Source organism: Ornithodoros turicata, chromosome 4, assembly GCF_037126465.1.
Source record: "Ornithodoros turicata isolate Travis chromosome 4, ASM3712646v1, whole genome shotgun sequence".
NCBI classification, from domain to species: Eukaryota; Metazoa; Arthropoda; class Arachnida; order Ixodida; family Argasidae; genus Ornithodoros; species Ornithodoros turicata.
In genome coordinates, this window is record NC_088204.1 from 3,268,843 (window position 1) to 3,295,956 (window position 27,114).

General features: G+C 46.0%; 6 protein-coding genes and 1 long non-coding RNA gene across 11 annotated transcripts; 3 read left to right on the plus strand and 4 right to left on the minus strand.

Moving 5' to 3' along the window:
* Positions 1–244: 244 nt before the first annotated feature.
* LOC135390687 (rho GTPase-activating protein 39-like) lies at positions 245–9,766 on the minus strand. 3 transcript variants are annotated; one of them, XM_064620505.1, is made up of 10 exons: positions 9,634–9,766; positions 9,011–9,112; positions 8,780–8,918; positions 7,876–7,971; positions 6,848–6,940; positions 4,797–4,972; positions 4,561–4,727; positions 3,383–3,504; positions 2,457–2,696; positions 245–1,739 (listed from the first exon to the last, which is right to left on the minus strand). In XM_064620505.1, exons 1-10 carry the CDS (start codon positions 9,645–9,647, stop codon positions 759–761), a joined length of 2,130 nt encoding a protein of 709 aa, XP_064476575.1. In that variant the 5' UTR covers positions 9,648–9,766; the 3' UTR covers positions 245–758. The 3 variants fall into 3 exon arrangements, with proteins under 3 accessions (XP_064476575.1, XP_064476574.1, XP_064476576.1); XM_064620504.1 differs by having other exon boundaries at positions 2,457–2,705; XM_064620506.1 differs by lacking the exon at positions 7,876–7,971 and having other exon boundaries at positions 2,457–2,705.
* Positions 8,762–11,477, plus strand: LOC135390694 (glucose-induced degradation protein 8 homolog). Of its 2 annotated transcripts, none has more exons than XM_064620520.1 (4): positions 8,762–8,939; positions 10,049–10,123; positions 10,211–10,584; positions 11,131–11,477. In XM_064620520.1, exons 2-4 carry the CDS (start codon positions 10,090–10,092, stop codon positions 11,416–11,418), a joined length of 696 nt encoding a protein of 231 aa, XP_064476590.1. In that variant the 5' UTR covers positions 8,762–8,939; positions 10,049–10,089; the 3' UTR covers positions 11,419–11,477. The 2 variants fall into 2 exon arrangements, with proteins under 2 accessions (XP_064476590.1, XP_064476589.1); XM_064620519.1 differs by lacking the exon at positions 8,762–8,939 and adding an exon at positions 9,623–9,990.
* Positions 11,478–12,620: 1,143 nt separating this feature from the next.
* LOC135390699 (nucleoporin NUP35-like) lies at positions 12,621–16,780 on the minus strand. The gene is made up of 7 exons (XM_064620525.1): positions 16,617–16,780; positions 14,120–14,367; positions 13,978–13,999; positions 13,783–13,864; positions 13,304–13,357; positions 13,158–13,227; positions 12,621–13,061 (listed from the first exon to the last, which is right to left on the minus strand). Exons 1-7 carry the CDS (start codon positions 16,651–16,653, stop codon positions 12,717–12,719), a joined length of 858 nt encoding a protein of 285 aa, XP_064476595.1. The 5' UTR covers positions 16,654–16,780; the 3' UTR covers positions 12,621–12,716.
* An 812-nt stretch (positions 16,781–17,592) lies between these two features.
* On the minus strand, positions 17,593–19,413 carry LOC135390697 (ATPase ASNA1 homolog). The gene is made up of 2 exons (XM_064620524.1): positions 18,816–19,413; positions 17,593–18,367 (listed from the first exon to the last, which is right to left on the minus strand). Exons 1-2 carry the CDS (start codon positions 19,311–19,313, stop codon positions 17,864–17,866), a joined length of 1,002 nt encoding a protein of 333 aa, XP_064476594.1. The 5' UTR covers positions 19,314–19,413; the 3' UTR covers positions 17,593–17,863.
* Positions 19,414–19,642: 229 nt separating this feature from the next.
* On the plus strand, positions 19,643–21,384 carry LOC135390704 (alpha-1,3/1,6-mannosyltransferase ALG2-like). Its single transcript, XM_064620531.1, has 4 exons — positions 19,643–19,762; positions 19,878–20,390; positions 20,455–20,655; positions 20,749–21,384. The coding sequence occupies exons 1-4, from the start codon at positions 19,738–19,740 to the stop codon at positions 21,264–21,266; spliced, it is 1,257 nt and encodes a 418-aa protein (XP_064476601.1). The 5' UTR covers positions 19,643–19,737; the 3' UTR covers positions 21,267–21,384.
* Positions 21,370–25,832, minus strand: LOC135390707 (E3 ubiquitin-protein ligase MARCHF4-like). Its single transcript, XM_064620535.1, has 2 exons — positions 25,052–25,832; positions 21,370–23,127 (listed from the first exon to the last, which is right to left on the minus strand). The coding sequence occupies exons 1-2, from the start codon at positions 25,262–25,264 to the stop codon at positions 22,693–22,695; spliced, it is 648 nt and encodes a 215-aa protein (XP_064476605.1). The 5' UTR covers positions 25,265–25,832; the 3' UTR covers positions 21,370–22,692.
* On the plus strand, positions 25,729–27,075 carry LOC135390710 (uncharacterized). 2 transcript variants are annotated; one of them, XR_010421809.1, is made up of 4 exons: positions 25,729–26,094; positions 26,333–26,491; positions 26,864–26,933; positions 26,993–27,075. It is a non-coding gene; the product is annotated as an uncharacterized LOC135390710 (long non-coding RNA). The 2 variants fall into 2 exon arrangements; XR_010421810.1 differs by lacking the exon at positions 25,729–26,094 and adding an exon at positions 26,165–26,269.
* Positions 27,076–27,114: the final 39 nt, after the last annotated feature.

Below are 27,114 nucleotides of genomic sequence, written 5' to 3' on the forward strand. Positions count from 1 at the left end.
AGCGCGAGCGTTGCGCCACCTGTGGTTTCCCACGCCGGTCTGAAACTACTGGAACTGCGTCGAAAATAAGGTCGTTTATGAACAATTTTCGTAGAAACCAATTCGTGGTGGTCATAATAGTGAAAAGATAAGCCATTCGAGGTCTAGAGGAAGTCCCGAAAATCCGAGCCTTTATGGAATCGTTGCGAATTACCTACATATCGAACCACCACTTATTACGAATTCCGATTCGTAACCAACAAAATGCTCACGGCATCTCTTTATTGCCACTAAACCGAACTGCAGAAACAGGAGAGCGTTACAGAATAAATACTTCAATAGCAAAAGTACTGTTGTCAATATTTAATCAATCTCTTTGTATTATTTTAAAACTATCTAATAAAAGATGTACAAACCTCTCAGCTCTAACAAGGTAGTGACAAGCATCTTTGTTCGTGCTCTGTAATGAAGGTTAGTGCCGACAAGCAGTTCTTAACATAACCCTACTTTTTAACGCGACACAATGGCACTCTCTGCCAAGGACAATATACCCTCTCTTTAAGATAAGCTTAAATCTGCATTCAAGTGTCAACTATCGTAAGTGTAACGAACAGGCTAGAATTAAATGCACAATTATCAGAGTCCTTGTGCAGTAAACCACACTATGCCTGTCTCCACGACGGGACATCCGTCATTTTGGCATCGTACGGGTCAAAATGGCTACGACCGTGACGAACACAAGCGTTTTACGACTAGAGCGTTCCTGCCGAGCTGACGGGTCATAGCAGTCCTTCCATAAACTTTGTGTCGAGAGTCTGTATGAGAATCCTAACAAACGCCATCTCCTTTCGAGTGTTGTCGAAGATGACCTGAGGGTCGTCCGACGTGCACCGCAGGCAGTTCGGCGCCATCACCATCGCCAGGTTGCTCGAGTCCATCTTTGTGACCGCGGCGTTTTCGGGCGCCGCAAAGACCTGCAGGAAGCGCACGAGGTACGCGAGAACGTAGCGGTTTATCTCTGGCAGACGGCGCACGACAGACAGCGCCACCTGGGGGTTGTTGCAGTTCTCGATGCACTCCTCGTAGAACGCCGTCGGAATTAGCGGTTCGTGCAACTCGCGGTACCACAGTTTGAGCAGGGAAGCCGGAACGTGCGGATCCGCGCTGTCGACTGCCTGCCACTGGTCCATCCTGACCTTGAGAGCGTTGACCTCGTCGATGTCTCCCGGCACCCTGAAAATTCCCTCGGTCTGCGCTCCGTTGAGCCGCAGGACCGCTTCCGACAGCGTCGTCTGGATCCAGGGAAGACAACGCCGAGGATATCTTTCTTGCTGCAGCGCCATCACTTCGTCGAGGGTGTTTCCAAACATGGATGGCCTGAAGATGTGGGCACGGGATTGTTCCACTTCCTCAACGGTCGGACGTCGCAGTCCGCGTTTGGCTCCGCTTTGCGCTCCACGCTCCAACCGTTGCGCGCAGGCAGCAGCGTAAGCGGCGACTGGGCTACTTGGGTCTCGGTGTCGCTGTATGTAGCTCTCTAGGTACGGTTTAAAAGTAGCAGACGGCGGGAACAGGCCCAAGCAGACGGCCATGAGTTCCCAGCCCAGGACGAGGCTTTCCTGACGCGGATTTTCTGTCGTTTGACGGCAGATCTGGATGTAGAGCTCATCGCGGATGGCCTGCTTGCTCCATCCACGGGTTGCAATATCGAGAGCAACGGCGTTGAATGTGGCCTTGGACTTGCGGTCTCCCATGTAAGCCTGCAGATGGAAAATACAAATGTTGCAACAAAATTCTATTTAAAAAAAGTCAAATCCTTTCTCAACCTTTAATGTGTCACTCTAGACTAAAATACATACTCTATCTGCGCATTCACACAAGCGACGTTCCACGGAATACTCCAGCGGAAGATGGGCAAAACGTCACAGCTTTCTTCTGCCACGTGAGCGCAGGAACTCAATCTCGTGTTTTTCTGTGCTCTTTCAACCATGGGGAATATCCTGTGGCTCCGCCACAAGACAGTCCATAGCAGACGACATGGCCAATCATGTCGTCTGCTACGTGCGCGGCACGCCACCCTTAACGTTCTGGCACAGAGCGAAAGCTCAACCTCAGACGTGGCGGATATTCCACTCCAAGAGCAGTTGCTCGCTTTTTCTTCCACTAGAATATTCCGTGGCGATGTCGCTCGTGTGAACACACAGTATACATCATGGAGTGATGTGAAAATCACTTGTGGGCTCTCTGAAGGAGCACTTTCCCTCTTGCACTCTAGAGGTCAGCTACTGTCATCATTCTTGCACAAGAGCACACAATGCTAACCCAAGCAGCACGACATCTTGGCCCAATATTGGCAATATTGGCGCAATCTTGGTCCAATATGCGCTGCATGGGAAGCAGGCCAAGAGACAAGAAACATTTACGGAGGGTACTTTCACTGCGTGTCTAAAGGACTTGCTCTCGTGGGTACACTGTACCTGAATGAGTTTGAAGAGATCGCAGGCATCTTGTTTGAGCGACTTGTCCGTGGTCATAATCATGGGCTTCCTGATGGGATCCTTGGACCAGGACAGCATGTCCCGCAGGGAGAACTTCTTCCGGAAGATTCCTCGCTTGTGTCGGTTTATGTTGTCCTGGGCATACTGCACAATGTCGCTCTCCGAGGGAGGCTTGCGGTCGCTCGACAGGGGCCTCGTGACCATGTTGTTCCCAGATGCCTGGAATGACTTTGATAATTATGGTTAATGCGGTGGAGATTTTTACGTAAAACTGCGCATAATTATTTTTTATCACGCGAGTTCTTTCGTTATTACGCGAGCCTATGCAATTTTACAGCACTTGCATATTGCATTGGCCTTGACTGTTTTGTCCCCAGGTGCCTGGGTGGACTTCGATAAACACCGTTAATGCTGCGGGGAATTTCTACATAACATTGTACAAAAATATTTATATTATCTCTTCGAGTACGTAATTTATTCTATGTAACTTTAACAAATAAACCGAAACTATTTACCTAGTCTTAGAAAGTTTGCAAGTTCTCCATATTTTTTTAATTTTTCAATCACTCAATCAAGTTTGCAAAATGTTTGCATATTTGAAAACTATTGTTCAAAGTTACGTAGTGCAGCTTTATATCATTTTGCAGCTTTCAAACTTGTCGACGCGTGAAAGTGTTCTTAAAAATTGGGGTGCACTTACCAAACCCCCTCCCACCCCCCAGAAAAAAATATTTAAAAAAATGTCCACCCACGATCGAGACTCGCAAAGCATTACGGGGCTACAACCTATTGGGTTTCGTTGACCAAAAACATATGAACACATCTCTCATTGAACAGTTCATTCAACAGTTCATGGACTAGTTTCCTGGGCTAACATCTAGAGTGAGGATATCCGAGGTGCCCACCTGTGACTTCTCGAGGGCCGCAATAGGCTCACTGTTACGGCTGTATTTCCGTAACGACGTGTGCTGAACACAGGGCTGCTGGGAAGGGGAGTTGGAAAACCAGCTGCCTGCATCACTTTCTCCTGCAGGAGTGAATGACACCCTTACTTTCACTCTCGAATCTCGTGGCTGAACTGCGATTATTATTGATACAAATAATCCTGCAATACGCTGACCTCGCTATATGTGGGCCTAACAAAGAAAAAAAATTGAGGAAAACAGCTCCAACGGCGTAAGGGAGTTATCACCACGGATGTAAGACTTTTTTATTATTATTATTGATTTATTTATATATATATTTTTGATTTTATTTATTTTAATTATGGTATTATATTATTTATTATATATTATATTATTTTTATTTTTAATATTTATTTTTATTTTTTTCTGAGTTCCTAGGTATACTGCTTCGGTTTGGTCAAATGTTCGGTGTGTCGGCCAGCAAAAAAAAAAAACTACATGTCATTAACATGTAAAAAATGACACGACGATAATAGACTAACTAATCTACAAAATAAATGTGAAAATAAATAACTGTTACCTAATTTCTTAATGTCTGTAGTGTTGCTTTCCTAAACAGTACTGCATTACAGGTACCACAACCTCACAGTCCGTTAGTACAATAGAAGTATTTTTTAATTAAAAACAAGATTTTTTTGCTGGGCCTCACCAATCAGATTTTAACTACACTCTAAAGGTAAAAAGCTGTCTTCCAAAACTACCCTTGAGTACTAAATCAAGTTGTATGTAACTAGCTACTTTTCTCAGTAACTGTTTACAATAACAAGTTACTTTTGGAGGAAGTTACCTGTACCTACAATTAGTTTGCATTTTTTGTGACAGCTGTATTATAAAAGTAACTGTAATTAAGTTACCCAAGGATGGTCATATTTTTTCATGTGTCAATTTCCAAACATTTCCGAAGTAGGGCTTTTGAGGGTTGCATTTACTTGTGTTTTATTTCTTAATGGGTGACGACTCTAAAGTAGGTGAGCAACTTGTCAACTGTACGTGTAACTAGTTACATTTAGAAGAAAGTAACCACAATTACAACAGTGTTATTATTCTTGCAAGCTAGCTGTAACTGTAACTTAGTTTCTTTTTAAATGTAGCTTACCAACGACAGTCAAAAAGCTCACCTGACAGTTTCCTTCCCTCACAATAAGTATCTTCCTCCTCCTCTTCGTCCTCTTCATCTTCCGCGAGACACTCCTGAGAAGAGGAGTCCGGATGACTCATGGCTTCATCATCCGCAAAGTCTTCCTCGTCGTCGTCACCCCTGCCGTCGGAGTTGTCTTCCGAATCGCTATCGACAGAAAGATTGCGTTTTCTTTTTTTCACTTTGTTGCAAGCAATTTCTTAGTTGCTCACTCACCTAGGCGACAAAGAATCCCTGTCGTCGAGTAGATCCAGCCTGTATCCCAAGAGCTTGGCCTGCTCCATAATGTAGTGATGCAACGGAAGCTGCGTTCCAAAGTCCCACAAGCCACCCCCGCTCTCCAGGTTGTTGTAGAGGGGCGTCGGAGAAGATCCGCACTTCCGGTGATGATGCTGAACGATTGACAACGTTCGGTTAGGATGAGCGCGCGCAAATTTTCAAGGCACACAGAATGTGTTGAGACAGCACTCCGCGTACGCCTAGCTATATATTCCGCGGCTTTTGTTTCTTCATACAAATTTGCGTAGCAGTTCGTTGTATAAGGGAAAGAGAGAGAGAGATTTTATTGAACACAACATAAACTGATGTCATGTAACAACTGGGACTGCTAGGTAGCCCTGCAATGCAGAAAGAGCTTGCAGGCAAGAGCCCGGTGCACTGAAGAGGTGTTCTTGCCAGTCTTGGGTAGTTACTTTTATACAAAAGTAACTTCTAACTGTAACTACTTACTGCTTTTGGTTAAAGTAACTGTAACTAAGTCACTCGGGTATTGCGATCCTTTCCATGCGTCCGTTTCCTGACGTCGTTTTGTCGAGGCTTCAAATACCCTTCCGTTTCTCCCCGAGCAGGACTTCACGAATTTTGTCATTCCACACGCAGCCTGGGTGGCCTTAGACTAACACCCACCGCGCTGTTAGGGCCCATGGGAATTCTTCAGTTCACTGTACGTATAACTATGCTTGGAGAGTACAAGTGTCTAAAACAATTTTTTATAGTTACATTTATTCCACTCTTTTTCTTTCTTAAAATGTAACTGGAAGGTAACTAAGTTACTTTAACGTGGTAGCAGTAGCTGTAATTAGTTACATTTCGAAAAGCCTACCTGTAACGAATTCGGTTACTATTTTGTCAGGCTAACTGTAAATGTAACTTTGTTACTTTTTTTGAGTAACTCACCCATGACTGGTTTTTGCGCAGCCAAACACTGAAGGTGTAGCGTACTAACGACAATTTTTTAGTTACATTTATTCCACTCTTTTGCTTTCTTAAAACGTAACTGTAAGGTAACTAAGTTACTTTAACGTGGTAACAGTAGCTGTAATTAGTTACATTTCGAAAAGCCTACCTGTAACGAATTCGGTTACTATTTTGTCAGGCTAACTGTACATGTAGCTTTGTTACTTTTTTTTGAGTAACTTACCCATGACTGGCTTTTGCGCAGCCAAACACTGAAGGTGTAGCGTACTAACGACAATTTTTTATAGTTACATTTATTCCGCTATTTTTCTTTCTTAAAATGTAACTGTAAGGTAACTAAGTTACTTTAACGTGGTAACTGTAGCTGTAACTAGTTACATTTCAAAAAGAGTAACTGTAACAAACTCGGTTACTATTTTTGCAGGCTAACTGTAAATGTAACTTTGTTACTTTTTTTTTGGTAACTCACCCATGACTGGCTTTTGCGCAGCCAAACACTGAAGGTGTAGCGTACTAGCGACAATTTTTTTATAGTTACATTAATTCCACTCTTTTGCTTTCCTAAAATGTAACTGTAAGGTAACTAAGTTACTTTAATGCGGTAACTGTAGCTGTAACTAGTTACATTTCAAAAAGCGTAACTGTAACGAACTCGGTTACTATTTGTGCAGGCTAACTGTAAATGTAACTTTGTTACTTTTTTTTGAGTAACTCACCCATGACTGGCTTTTGCGCAGCCAAACACTGAAGGTGTAGCGTACTAACGACAATTTTTTATAGTTACATTTATTCCACTCTTTTGCTTTCTTAAAATGGAACTGTAACGAACTCGGGTACTATTTTTGCAGGCTAACTGTAAATGTAACTTTGTTACTTTTTTTTAGTAACTTACCCATGACTGGCTTTTGCGCAGCCAAACATTGAAGGTGGTAGCGTACTAACGTTGCACACACAAAACAATAGTGTACGGGGAACTAAGGTTCGCTACAGAAGTAACTTCTCCGAGTTACTACTTTTAACTTACTTTTAACTACTAACTTTTAACAGAGTTTACTTTTCCGAGTCCATACCTTGCGGTGGTCCTTTGGCGACACAACTGGACTTGTCTGAGTCGACACCGTGCACATCTGGGGTCGAATCTTCGGAGACATGTCTTCCCTCACCTGCGAGGATCGGACCCTTTCCTTCGTACGAGTATACAGTCAAACTCCTCTATAGCGAACACCTTTTTAACGAAAATACCACTACAGCAAATTTTTTTTGCGGTCCCGCTGGAGCCTATAGGTCCAATAATAGACATCCTTTTTAATGAAAATACCTTTACTGCGAATTTTTTTTGCTGTCCCCTGAGTTTCGTTGTAAAGGAGTTTGACTGTATCACCAATCAATGCATTAAACAATCGAGACAACTTTTCTAAGCTGCGCCTACGATCCCACGACAGAAAATCGTTGGCGGTAAACCTACATACCCCGCAACCAACTTTACTTTACGTCTTGCGCTCCCGTGGGACTCTACTGTAACCAAATCTTGTGCCAAGAAACAAGACTGAACAAAATTTTTAACAAACTAATTTTTAAAAAAAACTTAAAAAAAAAACAAATTGATACAACATAAAGCTCTACATGAAACAACAGGCAACATAGCACAAAAAAAAAAAACGTCCGCTCAAACATTACTATTATCCGTACCGTAAACTCTATGCAATGGGGATGCCCACAAAGAAACCGCGTCTCGGCACAGCCCCGAGGCACGGTGCGAGTATCGGGAGAATTTACAAATAATTTATAATTTATAATATATATTTATATATTATATATATAATATATATTTATATTTATAATTTATAAAGGACCGATTTACAGGGCCTGCGCTCTCGGTCCTTTATTTGATTATATGTACGTTTTTGATGTTTTCAATAAACTATTGAACTATTGAAAAAAAGGGCGTGGGGTTTAGTGGGTAGCACGTGCAGTAGGTGTTAGCGTAGATGATAAAGCAAGCAGAAAAACAAGGCGTAACAAGGGGGTAGCTACGTAACGGAAAGAGAGAGAGAGAGAACGGAAGCAAAAAACGTAAACTCAGGCCAAAAAAACTTACTCTCGTCTGAGTACCCACGGACTCTTTCCTAACGGAGATCTCCTGAGAACCACTGACCTCCTCACCCTCTTCCAGTTCCGTACTCTGTTTTAACGTCTGCAAATCAATTTCACAGGGACAGGTCACACTCCCCTTTTTGTTGTTGTTGTTGTTGTTGCTACTTTCCTAGTATTGCATGGATGATTTTATTTGTCAACAGCGTCAATACATACGTGGACAGTGCCGGAACCGCCCGTGAAAAGGACGGCATAGCATTTTTTTATGTTTTTTTTATTTGTTCAAATAAATACGGGCCGCCCGGTGAAAGAAACTGGGTCAACGAACTCTGATCTCCCGAATGCCACAGATCTAGGAGAGGCGTACAATTTGCCGCGCAAACATCCTAACGTTTCAAAAACAACACAAAATATTATCTTTCAAAGGTCGGCACAGTTTCTTGCTTTCTTTTTCCTCGAGAAATGTGTACAGGTAATAGTGCACGCAAAAGGAACACCGTCACAGCTGCAAGTGTGGAAGCACATTCTTATTGTTCCCTCACCAGTTGTTTCTTTTTTTAGAGGGACTATCTAGTCTGCTCAAGTAGTGCTGACAGAACCAAAATCACTAATCAGAAAAGGTTTTTTTTTTTTTCCATTTTCTCCTGTTTTTTTTTCTCTCTCTCTCACAAACATAGCAATAACAAAAGGAACATAACGGTGCTCTGTACGGCTTCTGGCAGCAGGGAAGTGATAAACGATTTGATAAAACGTAACGAGGTAACATAATCTACAACACTTGACGGCAGAGGAAAACATTACGACACCTTGTTGACCTGGACACTGATATCCCTCATTATCAACCTATCAGACACCCACGGTGAAGCCCACTGATTTCGTAGAGACTCGCAGAGCTTAAGAGCACCAACCTGAAGCTTGGCCAGTGGTATGATATCGCAGTTCTTTGGCCTGTGCCACACGGTGACCTGACTGGATGCATTGTAGTAGTAAAATCTCGAAGTATTCTGGTCGAACAGTTCCCACCACTGGCTGTCATCCGTTAGCTTTCTGCAATAGGCAGCGCAGAAGGCAAGTTTCCAAAAGCACTGCTGTGCATGCATGCATGGTTGTCGATGCTATTACCCCCCAAAAAAACTTACATTTTAACTCCGGGTGGAGGGTCCCAAACACATTCACCGGTTGTCAAGTTTGCGTACATGTGTTCTTTTGTTCTGGGCTCAATTATTTCGACCCATTCCGTCCTACAACGTCAAGAAAGGGGACGACAATTACAGGCTGGCAGCTCATCGCTTTCAATCAAGGAACACGCGGAGATCCCGAGCAGCGTTTTGGCCTTCACTTCAAACTCGGCAGATGAGTTATCCTTACAAGGTTTCAACTCGGACACAACATATTCGTGCAGAAACGCGCACAGAAACAGAGCCGAATGCGTGAAGCAGCCAAAACAGCTTACTCTAGGCTTAGACAACAAATGGTACGGCACCACCCTGCTTTTAATGTGGTCACGCTTTAATTATTTCTCCAGACTTTTAAAAACAACACAAGCAATCTTTATGCATAATAATAATTTCGATAAAGCATTAACTGAACGTCGAAGATCAACACACTTTCCTCGCTTGTGTTCTCAGCGTTGCTCTATTTTTTGTATTTGTTTTGCGATCGTAGGAGCAGGCCAAAAAGTCTAGCAGACATCGGATGCTCTTCCAGACGCTATTCAGCTAATAACAACCACAGCGGAAAAGCATTGCGTAACATGCTGTACCTTTCCGAATCCATGGTGCAAAAACGATGTTTCACACGCAAAACCACCTGTAAACAATTATAACTTAACAATTTCAACCATGACCGAGATCGCCAACCGCTCAAAGCTCGCCATCTTGAACGAGTTTACGCGGGGCATTATGGGATGCGCGATGAAGATGTAAGATGTCTGCTTCTGTCGCAGCGGCTGAAGTTGCGTTGTTTCTGTGAGCCCCACTTTGTAAGTCGATATTGAAGAGGAGTCTCGAGGCATATCCACTTTCTACTGATAACGCGAGGCAGGAAGAACTTCCCCAACTGTGGAATGGACGTGTAAAAGCTCGTCGTGCGACTCAGCGAAGCGCACAGCAGGCGCAGGGTGGTGTAAACAAGGGGAGCGTGCTAAGCAAATATTTATAAATTCTGTTCCCCAATAGTGACAGCACTTGAAACGCACCCGGTGAAAAAGACAACCACAATGAGTCAGCATATGACCCAAGCTCCGAAAACCAGTAAGCTACTTACCGTAAGCTTACCGAATATCCTTGACAACTTCTATTATTAGTTCGATTACAGACACGTTTCCCTTTTTTTTTTAGGATCTGCAGAGAAGACTGACGAACCCAGCCAAGCAGAATGGTTAGAACGGCTCGAAAACGTTCACATCCAAAGAGCAGACCTCAACAGACTTATCATGAACTACTTAGTCACGGAAGGGTTTAAAGAAGCAGCAGAAAAGTTCCGTCTCGAATCCGGCGCGCCTTGTTCCGTTGATCTGGATTCGCTGGACGAGCGGATCAGAATCCGCGATCACATACAGCAGGGTCGCATGCTGGAAGCTATTGCTCTCCTGAACAACCTCAGGCCGGAGCTGCTGGATAACGACAGGTACTTGCTGTTCCACCTGCAACAACAGCACCTGATAGAACTCATCCGGGACCAGAAGATCGAAGAAGTGCTTGCATACGCGCAGGTAATGCTTTGTCCTTTAGGCAGCGTTCACACGGAGCAACTTTTTCGAGCAGCTCGAACCAACGCCTCATGAGCAACTCGGCAGCACCACCCACGAGCAACCTTACAGCAATCGAAGATTGTGGGTTTGAATCCAACTGATGGTGTCTTTTTCTTTAGCTGCCGTTCATCAAACTTTAGTCAGCTTATTACGCAAAAAGATCATCTTAAAAAAATACATTTCACAAAAATTATATATAAAAAAAAATATATATTGAGAGGTTTGTGTGGCATCAGTTATAAGAAAAAAAGGCTATTTCTCAGCTGCACCCGCAGGATTTGAGCCCATGAACCCACGAACAAAATCACATCACGCTATCGGGAGTCACATGGCAATGCTCCTCTTGCTGATTGGCCGGTGCACGAGCAACTTGAGTAGCTGGAGGAGGTTGCTGGTGTCTGCCAACTGCCAGCAACGCTAAAATTGCTCTTAGTTCCTGGAAAAAAAGGTTGCCCCGTGTGAACGCTGCCTTACCAGATTCGCCGTGACACCGCCGTAATGTTTTAGGAACACTTAAGCGAACGTGGAGAAGAAAACCCGGACGTTCTCTGCGAGCTGGAGAGGACCCTCGCCCTCCTCGCCTTCGATGAGCCCCAGTCGAGCCCCTTCGGCGACCTGCTCCACCCGTCTCACCGGCAGAAGGTGGCCAGCGAAGTCAACGCGGCGCTGCTCGACGACGAGCAGCGACCGCAGCTCACGGTTCTCCTCTGTCTCTTACTCTGGGCACAGGAGCAGTTGGACAGCCGCAAAGTCAGATACCCCAAGGTCACTGACCTTGCCGAGCCTTTTAAGTGAGCTGATGGAGTGTGTATTGATGATGATGATGAATAAAGGTGTTTATTGTGTTTTGCTCAGCGGTTTTGTCTGTGTCATCCCAAGCGTCGAACAGAAAAATTTACGGGTCCAATTCGGGGATTTTGGTCCGGTTCCTGTTCCGGGGGTCATTCTTGTTCGTAACGGGTCGGCGCATTGCAGAAAAAGAATACCTTCTAGGTGAATGTCCGCGCAGTTCCCCCCTGAAGTCGGACCAGGACGCATAGTAACCCCCCCTCCCTCCCTCTGTCCACGTCCATATGTCGCTCATAGCAATAGTTGCTTTGAGGCGCTAACGCAAGACTTAAGAAAAATGGGGCTTCGCCCCAAACACAAAGCACATGACCAAAACGATTACATGCATCATGTGCCACATTCGCATGCAGATGGAACTTTAATTAAACATTTGCAGCAAGAGGCACTTTTAGCCTTCATCTAGGGTGTCCTTCACATCTTTCATATCATCCTTGTCCAAGTGCATCACGAAAAAAATAAAAATGCTCAACCGTTTGCCCAAACTGGTTCGGAACAGTACTTTTCATTAGTTGAGGTTCACTTCCAAGATAGCAAACAAAATAGTGGTCCAGTTCCGGTTTGGGAAAAAAAAATGGCAGTGCAGTACCCGTTTTCGGTTTGGTTCCGGTTTCGACACCCTGGTGTCGTCTGTGATGGTTACCGTCTGTTTCTCTGTTGCACAGTGTTGCTCCCTTCCAGATAATATCTTAATGTTGTTTCACAACAACGAGGTGTTCTTGCCTCACAAATGAATAGTAATGGCATAGACCTCATGGTGGTAGGACTTATAGTCCTGGCACCTTTGAGACTTTGTAGTCGTTGAAGATGAAATCTCTCACTAGCGCGTCAGATTACTGCGAGGCAACCAGGTGATGTAGGAATGCACAGAAGCAGACGACATCACAATCACTGGTGGATCCACTAGACCCTAGTGACTGTTTCACAATCTTTGAACACCCTTCCTCCCCAGGGACCAGGGGCGGATTTAGGGGGGGGGGCGACCCCCCCCCCCATATGGTTGTGTTCCCTATGTAAAAACCCTATCTCCTGGACGATGCTGCGCCGCAAAGCACGAAATTTTCTTAAGACCGCCCCCTCCATGACAGACCCTTAAATCCGCCCCTGCCAGGGACCCAATACCCTTTAATGATATTCACGGAGACACATCACAGAATTCATCACCTTTCATTGCTATCTCCCTCACATTCATTCCATGATTCACCCGTCATATTATCTCCCCAAATTGCAAGTGCCATTTGTCGATTCTACCACCCGAAAACATATTCCATTGCTTTCGATACCACCGTGCTGTTTTTCCTCGGTGTGCGTTCCAGTGTCGAGACGTCGCGCTCCGCCGCGGAGGCCTGGTAGGCGCGGCTCAGGGGCCGCATGCCACCCGGTGAAAGGGGACCCACGTTCTCCTTGTAGTCGGAAGTGTCTAGTAAAGTGGTTTGCTGGACGGGGCTCGAACTGGGCAATGTGGTTTCGAGGCACGGCTTCACGCCCACCATGATGTTACCTCCAAAGATTTTGCCGTTTCTGCTGAGCGCCTTCTTTGCTTGTAGCCTGGATTGGAAGCGGATGTGCATCCAGTTCCCGTTGGAACTCATCTGAAAAGTTTGGGTTCTAGTTGATACGCTTCGATTGTACGGTGAAAAAATTTTAAAAATATTGCGGAGTCACAGAAAGCCTTTGTTTTCCATTACCCTGTGTTCGACAATTGTACCGCAGTTCGAGAGCTGTTGTAGGATGTACGAGCTAGCAGCTGGAGGAAACCTGCAATAGAATCCAAATCCAATCCGAACCTATCCACTAATAAGATATATGTGCATGCTACATTATGACAACTCACCCAAACACTGTAACCCACGTCCTGTCCAGCTCTGTCGTTGGTGTCAGTTTATCGCTGTAGGAAGAGTTACAAAACAAAAAATGTTTCCACTTCCGTTTCTAGAATATTATGGTTTTTATGGATCAATTTTTTTTGTAGCAATAAATTTTGTTTTCGTTTTACGAATATCTTTCCCAGCTATAAACCACAGTTTTGGCTTCATGGGTTGATGCTGTAGCTCTAATTTATTTTGCTTTTACGGATTTACATCCGTAGATAATGATTAGTTTAGTCTTATGGATTTATTACGCATATATAACTTTGTTTTCTTTTTACCAATTGAGTTATATAGCTATAAATAACGTTTTTTTTTTGTTTTACGGATCAATTCCGTAGTAGCAATCTATTTTCACAGCTATAAATTAGTTTCCATTTTACAGATTAAGGCTACACAGCAAGTACAATTTTTTAAATGAGAATGAGATGACTGCAGTTCTTACCCCTGCGTATAAAATGGGTCCACTTGAGCCGGTGATGCAAAGCTTTGGCTTTCGTTGAAACTTTTGCAAAATGAGGGGGCCTCTGTTTGCGAATAAACAAACGCGAATTAAATAAATACTTAATAAACGTACCAACAAAATAAACACTTAAGCTGGTTAGAAAAAAAAAATGCTAACAAAAGCTTAATAACGTACCTTCTGAAGATTGATTAAGGTCCTGCACCACGGGAAAATATGTGAAATAGGCTTAAATAAGTTACGTGAACGTGGTAACGTCTCCAAAATGAAAATAAAAAATTAAAATTGAAAATAAAAATCATGGTGGGGGGCGACCAACCTTTGGTGAACCAGGCTTGTCGAAGAGTCCGGAAGTCGGCGGGCCGCTCCGTTTGCCGATCGTCGGGGTAATCCTGGCTTCCGTCCTCTGGGTTAATGGCGACAGGAGAGGACTCCCCACGAACGTGTGGCGCGCGTCCCTGGGCGTCCCCGCAATGGACCCGAAGCGCGTCGCAGCCATCCGATCTTGATCCACGACCATGCTTGTCTCCCCCGTCAAGAAGGAAGGCAAGTATGACCCCGGTGTCGCTGGAAAGACGTCGCGAAAAACGACGGGGTGAGATTTCCTGTTCAGCCGTGCCACACCGACACCACCCAGACACAAGATGGCCACCTCCATGCCTTCTCTCCACACTGAACATACATGAACATACATGAACATCAAGAAAGGAAGGGGAAGGGCCCTCCCGTTTCATTTGTGCTAACTTTTAACTCAACTTAGCATCCAAACTTTTACCCCCGTACATTTTAAAATATCGCTCTAAGGGCTGTGATGTCAGAACCATGTATATGGTAAATTGAATAAATTGAAAACATCCAACCGAGGTGCTTCCAACTTGGTACAATGTCTGTGCCTTTTTTTTTTTTTCAACCTAAAAAAAAAGCCAGCAGTATTATTAAAAGTGCGACGTGACAAAGTGCAACGCAATTGCAGTCTAATTGTGTCTCGTTAGACGAAATTAAAAAATACTGGCAACTATGATACACGACCGCCAAAGAGGCCCACCAGGGCACAAAGTTACAAAGAGGGCCACCAGGGGTGCCGCTACGAATCCATCCATCCATCCAAGACGTTCAGTTGGTTTCACTCAGAGGGCTCAGTCCTTATTTTGGAAACCCTGGTACATGTTAGTTGTGCATAGAAAGTTCTCGTTGCACCCTTCTTTGAAACCTGATAGGGGCTTTAGCCATTCCCTAATTTTCCCAATTTGCTTACCAAAAAAGTTCCAGCATGACACAACCCTGTGCTACTATAGAAGTACCGAGAGACGTGTTCAAATAAATACTGTTTATTATATGAATAGAGCAGCGTTGAAAAGGTACAATACAATTTTCAGGTACCTGTTCCCCTATTTGAGGTACAAATTGTCGATACGTCTTATATTATTATACTATATCAGTCGCGTACGTGTACTTTGTGCTTCCATATTTCGAACAAGCGTCGACCCAGTCAACGGCGGTTACTCGCCCGCTGTCATTATGACAGTGCCATTAACGTGAGCCAGAAATTAAAATCCCCCTTCTACCAGTCGCTTGCACAGTAATGGCAGAAAGTTCTGCCCCGGAATAAATACGTTAACGCTACATCCCGCCGTTATCTTCCGTCTGCACCTCCCTGTCTTCCAAGCCGGCAGATCCAGATTTCCTTCCGATGTCCAGCAGTTCGCGCAAGACTTCGTTCTCGACCTTCAACTGCGCCAACTGCTGAGCCTGCTCCGCGCCGCAGTCCTCGTCCACCTGCGCGGCTTTTCTCATCACGGCTGCCATTTCGGACACCTTATCCGCCAGGTGATGGCACTGCGGCATGCTGGCCGCAATTTTGGCCTCTGTGGCCTGCGACTGTCCGAGGCGGATGATGTGCTCGCGGTACTTTGCCATGATGAGCTCGAGCGCGGACTGGTGTTCTTCCAGGGCCGCTACGAGTTCCTTGTTCTCCTGCTGGAGTTCCCGGATGTGGCGGTTCTCTTGTTGAATGCTGAGGATGAGCGCCGATCGTGGCCGCTGCGAGGCGCTGTTCAGCTCGGCGAGTTCCTCATTGTACTGGCGCATGGCCTCGACGTTTCTGCCAAGTGCCTGCGCTTGAGCCAGTAGCTGGTCGGCCGTGGTGTCGTGTTCCCGGAGGCGACCCACCAGGCGTTTGGCATCGCCCAGGAGCTGCTGAACGCTCACAGACATCAGTTGTGTCCTGCAGAGAGGGGGGCTTTCAGTGGCGTCCTCTTCCGAATTTCTCTAAAACCAACCTTGCTTCAAGAGAACTGTAGAAGCGCATTCTGGCGCAATGTAATTCTTCGAGCACTAAACCTCTACGTCAAATCATACGAAAAAGTAAGCGACGTCGCACAATGCACCTCTGACGTAGGACGCCCTCTCGAGCGGTCATGCACGAACTAGAGCATGTTAGGTCATCCCATGGCACAGCACTAATTACAACCTCGCAGTACGAATGACTGAGAACGTGTGCACAACGTAAAAGCCGAATTTTTTAAACAATACAGTGTAAAGAGCAACTTGCTAGTAGAAATAAAAGCATCCGGTTCCCACGGGATATGTGGATTTCTGAGCGTTCAAACACAATCTCAACGGTCATATACATAAAGCAAACAACAGACTCATGAAACAATCACGCGAGGTCCATAATTATGTGTACACCGTACAAAGTATACATAAATTGCTGGATTCGTCGCGCCTAATGACAGCATTTGCACCTGCTAACAGCGGCTATACGAAGTGCACGCCCGAATATGATTAGCACGTTTACACAAAGTGCAGAAAGTTACCTTGGTGCGACGTGTCTAATGGAGATCCAAAGCTCATTCTTCGATTAAAGGTGATTTTTAATGGTAAAAACTGGCCCCCGAACCCGTCAACTACACAGAAATGCCCAACACGATCACACACAACCAACACAACCGCGAAATCGGTTTGCGCTTCTTCTTCTGCGATTCTGTTGTATTCATCCGCGTGCGCTGATTGGTGGAATCGTTGCACCAGACCGGAAGGTTAGTCATAAACTAGATCTTACTTTTCGCGTATTAGCGATATTTTGTAAATATTATAAACAGTTCGAGTCAGTATGATGAAATAATTTAGGCAAGACTGAGTTACGCTAATTTTCATGTATGGGTTTAATTTACAACGCGGAATATGATACATACAACAACGCACAACAGCCAATGAGGACGAAGCAGCAAATTTAAAGCGCTTGATTGATCGGGAAATGGATTGATTTATGCATGCCTGGATTTCGGCAGGGAATTTATGTATTTATCCCGACCAGTTCACATGGTTCAGTGGTTAGCGTCCTGGCCATGGTTCGAACAGTTCGAATCACTCAACACACAAACAGAGACGAACAGCCCAATTTTTAACCATTTTCGATATCCTTGAAGCACTTCTCAGACTCCACTTAATTTGACCCCCTTTCACTATTTTTATTGAACCCTCCCCCGTTTATGTGTTTCTTAGATGCAAGCTCTCATATCACTTCTCTTGCTGATTTTCCCCGACGGGTGCTTCTGTACCGACATCGTATTTTTTTTTTAGCTTGTAATTCGGTGTTGCACGTTCGTACCAACATGGAAAATAAACCTCAAATACATACCAGCTCGAATTAGCCACTGCTGATTTTTCTATGGGTGCGGCACTGCAAGCGCGACTACCCACACGCACCCTAATACTGTACCTTGGCTGCACACGGGTCTTTCTGGTAATCTCACCCGCACAACTCACTCCTCGTTTTCGATGACCGGCATATTGCGCTTCACCTCCAATGCTTTTATTTATGAAATACCGTGATAACCTAATCGGAACAAACCAAACAGAGTATGTAGCTCGAACGCGTAGAAAGGAGGGTAAGTCGAAGTTGGTATCTAAGAAAAAGTAAAACTGTAAATTAAATAACAATAAGACAACTCAGACTTTCTCATTGTTGCACGATGACTTTGTGAAGTCTGCTCCAGAATTTTTTTTGTTTTTCCAGCGAAACATCTGATCAGATTGAATGGGAAACTTAACAACGTACACTTCATTCTTCCTTCGACGGAACGTAAGGTACAACGAGGTGGTGCGAAAAGCACTTCACTTGTTCCGCCCCCCGGACCTCCCTGTCCAACAGCGGAAGACGAGTCACGTGAAAGTCTTCGTAGAGGTCCGCTATTTGATCCAGGTACTTGGCCTGCAATTTGTATCTCGCGGCACACATGCGGCAGGTCGACCGCGCACTCGGGAACAGCAGCTGGTTCACGATGATGTTGTGCGTGTCAATGCCGCACTTTGTGAGTTCCTGTACCAGTCGTTCCGTCTCGTAGAGGGAGAGGAACTCGGCAATGCAGACGCAGACGAACGTCGTCTGGTCGGGGTCGCGGAACTGCTCGTTCACCTGGCGGATGACGGGTAGCATTTCTTCGACCTTCGAGGACATCATGTCGGCGGTCAGGTCTTGCAGTCCGAGCAGACCTGCCACTTGAGAGATGAAGGGACTCAGGTGAGATTTGAGACGGAGCAGCTTTCCGAGACCTTTCTCCATTACCTGGAAGACGGAATAAACGGATCAGTTATCAAAGACTGATCTTTGAAGGATGATATTTGCATCCTAAAACGTGATAAACCCCAACAACACCGAATGTCCTATGGATGTACGAATAACGTCATAACGAGCTCTTACGTCCGATGGATGTCCCTCAGACATCCACAGGACGTACGAATCCGTTAGGAGATTATTCGTACATCCAGAGGACGTTCGGTGTTGTTGGGGAAGGGACTTTTGACAAAAGTGTGGAAATCTATAAACAAAAATACGAATTTGCAAGTCACCCCGCCAAGAATTTCCACGACAGCAGTTCCCCACCATTGCTGTCGCGCGGAATTCCACCCCCCCCCCTCTCATTTTCCAGACTTTTTCACTCTTGGACACACAGGTTTAACCAGGGTCCGTGGTTTAACTTAAGCTGAAAAGATCACAAACACAACAAGACTACCTGCGGAAATGACAACAGCCGTAGCGTGTGGCCAGTGGGCGCTGTATCGAAGATGACCACCGAAAAATTCATGCTCCGCACCAGCTTCATGACTTCGGCATAGCTCATGGCCTCGTCGATGCCCGGGAATGCGCCCAGGATTTCTTGCATCATGTTTTTGCTGGCCCGGAGGGGGTCCCCTTCTTCGAAGTACTCGTCGGGGAGCTCGGAGAACCCGAGGTTCGGGTCGATTTCCATGGCGTACAGGTTCTTGAAGCCGTTCACCATTGTGGGTACTTTAGAAAACTTCTGATCGAACGCGTCCGAGATATTGTGGGCAGGATCCGTGGAAATTATTAAAACACTTTCCCGTACAGCCGCTAGCTGGACGGCAAGGCTGCAGCTGCATGTAGTCTTCCCGACACCGCCTTTACCACCGACGAAGACCCACTTTAAGGATTTTTGGTCTATGATATTTTGAAGTGACGGATCTAACGGCACCATTTCTAGTTCGCTCATTCTGCTTACAGGGATATTTTTATCGGCTGCGTTATGATGACGACAGCCGTAGAATTTTGTGGATACCGTTGGCCGTTGGCTTTGGATCCGCTCCCCATCCTCTCTGTCGTAGTCACGTGGTTGTGATGATGCATAAGCAATGCGAGCAATGCAATGCCAACAAGCCGACAACCACTGACAACCTTGTAGGTCTTCAAAACATCTGAGATCTGAAAATTACTGTTTATGAAAACAATATAGAGTATTCTGACGTCTATTTCGCGAAATTTATTGCTGTATTCTGACTGGATCTCGTAGTGTCCGAAACGTTGCGCAGCATCCCATGCGCACATGCGTGATCACATGGGCAAACAAAATGGCAGCGTCCATGTTTCTGCAGTTTATGCGCACGTAAGCGGATGATAACAACCAACACCACATCGAAATGCGAAAGAATAAAGGGAGTGGCGGTAAGTCAGTTCTTGTTCGTGTTTAGTAAACGTTCAAAAATGATTCCATGACGAGCTTGTGAGTAGAATTGCGAAAGGAGGCACCAGATCTGCTCAAACATGTACCTCGTTGCAGACGATACCGCTGAGACGAAACGAAACATCACGTTTGTCCACCTCGACCTTGGTGTAGGAGGTGCGGAAAGGCTCGTCGTAGATGCAGCCCTGGCACTGAAGTGTTTAGGCCACAACGTCCAGTTTGTTACTACGCATCATGACGAAAGCCATTGCTTCCCCGAAACCGCAGACGGTTCTTTCCCTGTCACTACAGTTTGTGACTGGATGCCGAGAAGTGTTTTTGGTATTTTTTACGCAGTGTGCTCGTACTTTCGCATGATAGCAGCAGCACTGTATATCGTCTGCTTCAGCGACATGAAACCGGACATCGTCGTCTGCGATCAAGTCTCCGCCTGCATACCATTTTTAAAACTAGGCAAACACAAAGTGGTTTATTACTGTCACTTTCCGGATTTAATGCTCACAGATCGTAAAAGTTTCCTTAAAAAATTATATAGATGGCCAGTGGACAGGATTGAAGAATGGACCACAGGCATGGCTGACGTGGTGCTCGTTAACAGTCACTTTACCGGTAAGCAGACGACAGCCATCGCCGAGAGATCCTTTTGTGACTTGTCGCTGCTTGTATATTTCAGGCCGCGTTTTTCGTGAAGCGTTCCCGTCTTTAAAAGACATTCCAATTAAGGTAGTATATCCTACAGTAGGCCTGGCTTTGCTGGACAGCCCACTGGAAGGAACACTGGAAGACGTCGGAATCAGATCGGACGGCGCGGTGTTTCTTTCTCTCAACCGCTACGAGAGGAAGAAGAATGTTGGCCTGGCCATACATGCATTGGGTACGCAGAACGGGATGCGGGTTCATCTTCGTGAAATCTCGCCACTGCTTTCGCACGGAACGTTCCGCTTATGAACGGCTCCTCATTTTTTAGGTCTTGTCAGGGAACAAGCACCAGCGCACCTAATCGTCGCTGGTGGCTACGACCAGCAGTGCCGAGAGAACGTTGAACACTACGAAGAACTGCGAACACTAGCCAAGAAACTGGGGCTGGAAGACCACGTCACGTTCCTAAGGTCTCCGACCGACAAGACCAAACAACTTTTACTCCACAGTTGCCGAGCTGTCATCTACACGCCGGAGCGGGAGCACTTCGGCATCGTTCCGCTCGAGGCCATGTACATGCGACGAGCGGTCGTCGCCTGCGACAGCGGAGGGCCCACCGAAACGGTTGGCCACGAAGAAACCGGATACCTGTGCAAACCGGAACCGGGAGACTTTGCGCAGGCTATGGTTAGACTTGCCAAGGACAGGAGTCTTGCGCAAGAAATGGGGATCAGCGGCCGCGAGCGGGTGCTGGCGCTGTTTTCGAGGGACAGGTTCATGCACGAGCTGGCCAACGCCATCGACCTGGCGCGTACTTCCGCGGATGAAGGTCATTCTCGCAGATGAAGGTCGTTCCCGCGAATGAAGGCCTTTCCCGCGGGAGACGTTGAAACGTGTCTGCGGGTAATGTCGACAAAAAAAGTTACGAGTTTGAATAAAAACTGCGGAGTAGTTGAGAAAATTATATTTGTCCTAAATGTACTGTACAGCATTAGTGTGAAGGTGCACATCGTACAACAGATATGATAATGGAGGAGAAATATGCTGCTCAGCTTTGCACATGGGATCATACAAAAATGGCTTCGTACACGAGTCGAAAAAAGTGCAGTTTCTCGCACATTCATTATATAAACATTGCACACATACATATACACACACATACGGGGCCTTTCCGCAGTTACATAACGCGCGTCGGCCGACCCACGGACTTTGTGCAAACACACACGGCTCATGTTAGTTTACACGTGGATATAGCTGAAATAAATTAGAAGTGATAATGGCACGCGCAAAGATGAAATGTAATAACGTATCACACAACCAAACTTAAGACTCGGGGGGGGGGGGGGGGGGGGGGAAATGATAAGATGATTGCTCCCTCAAGTTACGGGATTGTCCGGCGACAATATATAAAAAAAAAAAAAAAAAAAGAGGGAGTAATCCTCTGGCACATGTACTGCAGAGATTGAGAGGCATGTAAGATTGGCTTCGGCATCGGCTAATAGTCCGTATCACAAGACAGTTAACCTACGGCCTTCGCATGCTCTAAAGTCAAGTGACGGCAGCGGAGCTGCCATGGAGTACGAAAAGTAGCATAGTACTCGGTTCAGATCGATCTTGTGTAGGAAGCAACTTTTTCTGCTCAAAGCGGCGCGGCAGGAAAATTGAAGTGTGCAAGTTGTGAAACTGCATTTGTGATCGCTGAAGCTTAAAGTTCCTTCCACCACGGCAAAAGTACTCCTTATAGCGCTGCAGTTCTGCCGATACCGCACGTTGCGGACTGTGCCACCGTATAGATGCTCAAGTGTGGTACGGCTGGATCGGATTTAAAAAAAACAACACAGACTGTGGAAGTGCGGAACAGGCTATTTCAGCTCACTCGTACCACTACAGGTTTTCCCGGCGATTTTAATCCAAGTGCCAGCTAAAGTAATCTACGTGCCGTGCAAACTTTATGGGGCATGGATTAATTTAGCTGGCACTCGGATTAAAATCGCCGGGAAAACCGTGGAGCCGTTCAGATAAGCGTTCAATGCAAGTCCATCATGCGCATTAAACGTGTGCTCTTCACGACACACGAGAGATAACGTATGGAATCGTTTTTGGGATCCGGACGCTCGCGGAGACTCCGCAAGAGCGGGATTCGGCCCTTTTATGCCGATTGGTTGTACCGCAACGATTCAAACGAGGGGCACCACAGTTCTACTCCGCTGATCGGTATAATCGAATGAAACGAGCGTATAAGATGATGCGTGACAGAAGGCACCTCAGGTGTCTACACCGCGACTGGCCCGCGTTTCGCGTCGTACTCATCGATGTACCACTGCTGATTGAGATAAATGAATTTGAGCAGGAGACGGTAGAGAGTGTTCCGAGCAGTCACTTCGACGTACATGGCCACGAAGAAGGCCAGGAAAAAGAGCACCCCGCAGACGAGCGTGATGACCTCGGAGTCGGTCAGCTCGCTCCGCTGCGCCTTGGCAGCCGCCGAGCCGCCGTCCTGTTTGAAGCAGACGATGGTGACCGTGGCGCAGGCGACCATCACTGCAACGGCGACGAGGAAAAGGGTGTGGAGCACTTTGTCACGCGGTGAGCACTGGGGTATCTGCCAGGCACCGGCCCGGAACTTCTTGTGCCACTGGTACTGGTACTGGCACAGCTCGCAGCTGGGGGGCTTGCGGGATTTCTTGTTCAGGATCTCGAGCCATCTCTGCGTAAGAGGGAGGAAAAAAAAGGAAAGAAAAAGCCAGTAACGATGGTGATCGTGGAAGTATCTAACGGTACGATACGACAGTGTTTTTGAGGTGTGGTACACAATGTACCCCAATGCCCAGTCAAATCTGGGAGGACTCTCACTAAATGTTGTACACTCTTACAACAGAACTCCACCACATAGCACGCTCCTAGCCAGCCATCATCTCGAATGATATCTTTATCTGTGCTGATTTGCTGAAAACAGGAAGCGTACGCCTTTTTTGTGACACTTATGCATAATTGTCACAAAAATGGCGTACGCCTCCCGTTTTCAGCAAATCAGGTAAGAGAACGATGTCATTCGAGATGATGGTTGGCTAGGAGCGTGCTATGCGGTGAACTTCTGTTTTAAGAGTGTAGAAACATCACGTAGCTTTCGCAACAAAGAAAAAGAAAACTGGCACAACAGCTGCACCTGAAGAGGAGGGTACGGGTTGACGACTGTCCTAGTTGAGCAAACGTGCGTTGTTGTGGCAGTTGTGTAGATGATAGCCAAATTATTTTTGTTTATTTTTTTCTTGCACCAGACAAGACACACACAAATGCTGACTAGGCAGATTTCAAAGCCTAAATTTACGAGAAAAAAAAAAAAAAGTTTAGTCTCTGCACCACAAGACTAGTAGTATTCAATGGAGCTCTATTCCTGGTATGGCTAGGAAGCTATCTCTTAACGATTTCACCAGCAAAGTACCCCTACTGCTGCTGTACCCTTTTTTTTAAAGGTACGTAGAAATAAAATAAAATAATGGCAATGCGAGGATTAGTGTCAACTGCAATATGTGTCAATTTTTTTTTTTTTTTCTTTCTGCACCAGATTCTCATTGGCATGCCTTGCACATGCCTGGCGCACCTTCCATGTCAAATAATTCCAAATTATGCACGATCATATTTATTAGGTACTGCACTAGTTCGCGCTGAGCATTTATGAGCGTTGGGACAGAATGTGTTGCAACACCATAAGCCACTCACTGATGCAGGGCCAGGATGTGAGATTTCTAAGTGGTTTTGATACGGAATAATTTATCTTTGCAGTAACTCTTGTACTTAAGGGTACGTTTGAGGCACAATTTTAACAACGAAGGAGAAAACAGTTGATAAAACAGTAGTGCAGAATCTACAAGGTAATGAAGCAGTTATCTGAGTGTTTAGTGGTTCCTAAAAGTCACTGAAGGGGACTACATTGATTTACCTTGTAGCCCAATTGTAGCACTTCCCCCAAGATCAGTCAACCCAAAAAAAATTGCATCGATATACGTAACAGCCTTCTTTGTTGCTAGCTGTATCTAATCAAATTTTGCAACCGCGTACGTTAACAAATACGCGGTGACGCGATTAACATGTCTACCAGCTCAAGCGGCCCGCAAATAAATCTCATTATACATTTCACGGTAATGCGACGATGATATACCGGGGCATGAATTATGAATACCACTTCCTGGTGTTGATGGGGTTGCCCTCAAAGAGCGTAAACAACCGTACCGTTTCGCGTATAACATCCGTTGTCTGCACACTTGGGAGTCTTCAAATGCTAAGGCTACTTCATTAAGAATGATTAACATCATTCGAATTGACTACAATTGGGCCTTCTTTTGTTGTTGCCAAACGCAACGACGTTGCCACAGGGGAGGAACAAAAGCAAGTATACGGCGAATGACGCCATACTAGGACGACGGCATCCCCCAAGTGCATTACGTGAGCAGACGCACATTAGCACTGCTCTGACCTTATTACAGAGCAGAATACCGGTAGTGCAGTTGAGCGCAGAAATGTCAACGCTCTATCTGAAGCTCGTCGTCTGCAAACTGAAGCTTGTCGTCTGCAAACAGTTTAGCATTGCGAAGAGAAAACGAATTGGAAAGAAACGAAAGGGGGGTACAAACCATCAAGCATCCGCAGTGAATGTACTGCATGGTCCCCGAACACTTGCAGGGTGAGATGAGGGGGTCCCCATCCTTCGCAGCCATGTGGCAGATCTTGCAAATTGGTCTCCCATCTTCTGGACGCAGTTCGTCTGCAACTTCGATGAGTTCCTCTGCCTCTGCGGTCGCACCGTCCCAGATATGAACCTCCGGCAAGCTAGACTCGCCATTCATGCCGATGCAAGTCCGCGCAGCGCATATCCCGCTATGCTACACCGCATCGCACACCACTACATGGCCTCCGCCAGCTGAGCTTGCGTACCGACAACATGTGTGTCCGCTTCGAGATCGACGCCCTGACAACAACGAACGGCAGACGACGGATCCGCGTCGACCAATCGGAGAGCGGCAAAGAGGGCGCGGAGCTTGGCAACAGCACAAACGCAAGTTCACAAAACGCTTTGCGGGCAATTTGATCGGGAAAATGAGCTTCCCCCAAGAAGCGAGCACGTCGAGAACGTCACAAGCGCGGGAGGTACAAAATTGAAAAACGCCAGCTGTTGTTTTCACGTCGTACGGAGGTCACAAGGCGACAAAAACAATACATAAATAAAAGAATACGCATGCGTGACGCCGCCAGCCGGCGAGTTGTCGAACAACGAAAGACGGCCTTTTTTTTTCTCTCTCTCGATCATACGATGGTGGTTTGTCCATCAGGCAACGTGATGCACTCCGTGCCGCTCACACGTAACCCAAATACAACGAGAAGACTCCACAGCGAAACACGTCGGGCGTTTAATTTGCACGCACACGCATGGCAATAAGATGGGCGACCCCAGCAACCATACCAAGCGCGATATTGCGTCCACAGCGGGTTCGTGAAAGATGATGGGGAGGCGGGGAGGGATCAGCGGTGCACCTGGTCGGTCGGTCGCCTCCTCTCTCCGCTCACCGGGGAACATCCGTCCGGCGGTTCCCCATGAGTAGACAAGATAGTTGGTTCATCAGTCGCGACATGCCGTAGTTCTTTGTTAGTGCTCAAGAATATATTCTCTGCCAAAAATGTAAGTTTCCCCATTTTGCGCAAAAAAAAATGTCTGATTGAACACCCTTGAACCCTAGACGTGATCGCCACCGCTCGTATCGCCTTGGCCTTGGATGTAGTTGTTTGTGCTAGAATATGCTGTGTAGACGCGCCTGTCGCGTGGATCACGGCTAAAGTTAATTAATACTTTTGAGGTGTCGTACTGTAGTGATGCTAGGAAGAGTGTGTTTCTAAAGGTGTGTACGCGCTTATTGCAGATGCAGAATGATTCCGACAAGCAGAGAATCCGAAGTTACGGGGACGGCATGAAGACTTGCGTATTGGATCAGAATGATCGACCCCAACGTGTTCGTCGCACTCATTGTCGCCCTGAGTTTGTTCATCGTCGGCGCTATCATTTCGGCTATTTTATACTTGTGAGTTGTGTTCTTTGCGAGCAGACGACACTTGAACAGTTTTGCGCCTTTTGGTTAGTTTTGATTATAAAACGCAGACGACAGTTCAGATGTCGCAACTTTTCTCCATTTACTGCATAGCTTCGTGTACAAAGCGGTGTTGTGTTTCTTCAGAAAACTTTGGAATTTGTGCAAAGCATAAAGTAAGACATAAAATACGTAATAAAAATTGCAGAAGCGAATCGCGTAAGCGTCAGCCAATCGCATGGAAGTTGCCTCATCCGCGCAAACCACCGCCGACACCTTATTGGTGCGCGCGTTTAGCGTGCGCTCAAGCGCACAACGTTTCATATTCCTGTATCTGTGTTCAATATCTCGATGTATCGTTAACAGGTGCAGAGTCCTGAAAAAGGATGCACGCAGTAGATACAAAGAGGAAGAAGATCAAGTCATTGTGCTGGATGTAAGTGTTAAATGGTAGCGACTAACAGCAGAAATGTTTACACAACCCATGTATTTCAGGGCACAGAACCTCCACCACCGTACGCATAGCTACCCATGTTGCCAGGCGTTATAGCCTCAATATAAAATTGTTGTTTTCAACAGTATGTGTTTTGCATGAGAGAGTGAGTCACCACACCACA

Coding starts and splice junctions, on each gene's coding strand:
- LOC135390687 (XM_064620504.1), bottom strand. Junction 4,973..6,847: donor CGCCAAAGGACCACCGCAAG/GTATGGACTCGG, acceptor TCAATCGTTCAG/CATCATCACCGGAAGTGCGG. Junction 2,706..3,382: donor CGGCCCTCGAGAAGTCACAG/GTGGGCACCTCG, acceptor TAATTATCAAAG/TCATTCCAGGCATCTGGGAA.
- LOC135390694 (XM_064620520.1), top strand. CDS start 10,090: ATGAGTCAGCATATGACCCAAGCTCCGAAAACCA. Junction 10,124..10,210: donor GACCCAAGCTCCGAAAACCA/GTAAGCTACTTA, acceptor TTTTTTTTTTAG/GATCTGCAGAGAAGACTGAC. Junction 10,585..11,130: donor AAGTGCTTGCATACGCGCAG/GTAATGCTTTGT, acceptor GTAATGTTTTAG/GAACACTTAAGCGAACGTGG.
- LOC135390699 (XM_064620525.1), bottom strand. CDS start 16,653: ATGAGCTTTGGATCTCCATTAGACACGTCGCACCAAG. Junction 13,865..13,977: donor CCTTAATCAATCTTCAGAAG/GTACGTTATTAA, acceptor ATTCGCAAACAG/AGGCCCCCTCATTTTGCAAA. Junction 13,062..13,157: donor GTACAATTGTCGAACACAGG/GTAATGGAAAAC, acceptor CAAACTTTTCAG/ATGAGTTCCAACGGGAACTG.
- LOC135390697 (XM_064620524.1), bottom strand. CDS start 19,313: ATGAGCGAACTAGAAATGGTGCCGTTAGATCCGTCACTTCAAAATATC. Junction 18,368..18,815: donor GGCTGTTGTCATTTCCGCAG/GTAGTCTTGTTG, acceptor TCCGTCTTCCAG/GTAATGGAGAAAGGTCTCGG.
- LOC135390704 (XM_064620531.1), top strand. CDS start 19,738: ATGCGAAAGAATAAAGGGAGTGGCG. Junction 20,391..20,454: donor CGTTAACAGTCACTTTACCG/GTAAGCAGACGA, acceptor TGTATATTTCAG/GCCGCGTTTTTCGTGAAGCG. Junction 20,656..20,748: donor CCTGGCCATACATGCATTGG/GTACGCAGAACG, acceptor CTCATTTTTTAG/GTCTTGTCAGGGAACAAGCA.
- LOC135390707 (XM_064620535.1), bottom strand. CDS start 25,264: ATGAATGGCGAGTCTAGCTTGCCGGAGGTTCATATCTGGGACGGTGCG. Junction 23,128..25,051: donor TTCACTGCGGATGCTTGATG/GTTTGTACCCCC, acceptor CCTCTTACGCAG/AGATGGCTCGAGATCCTGAA.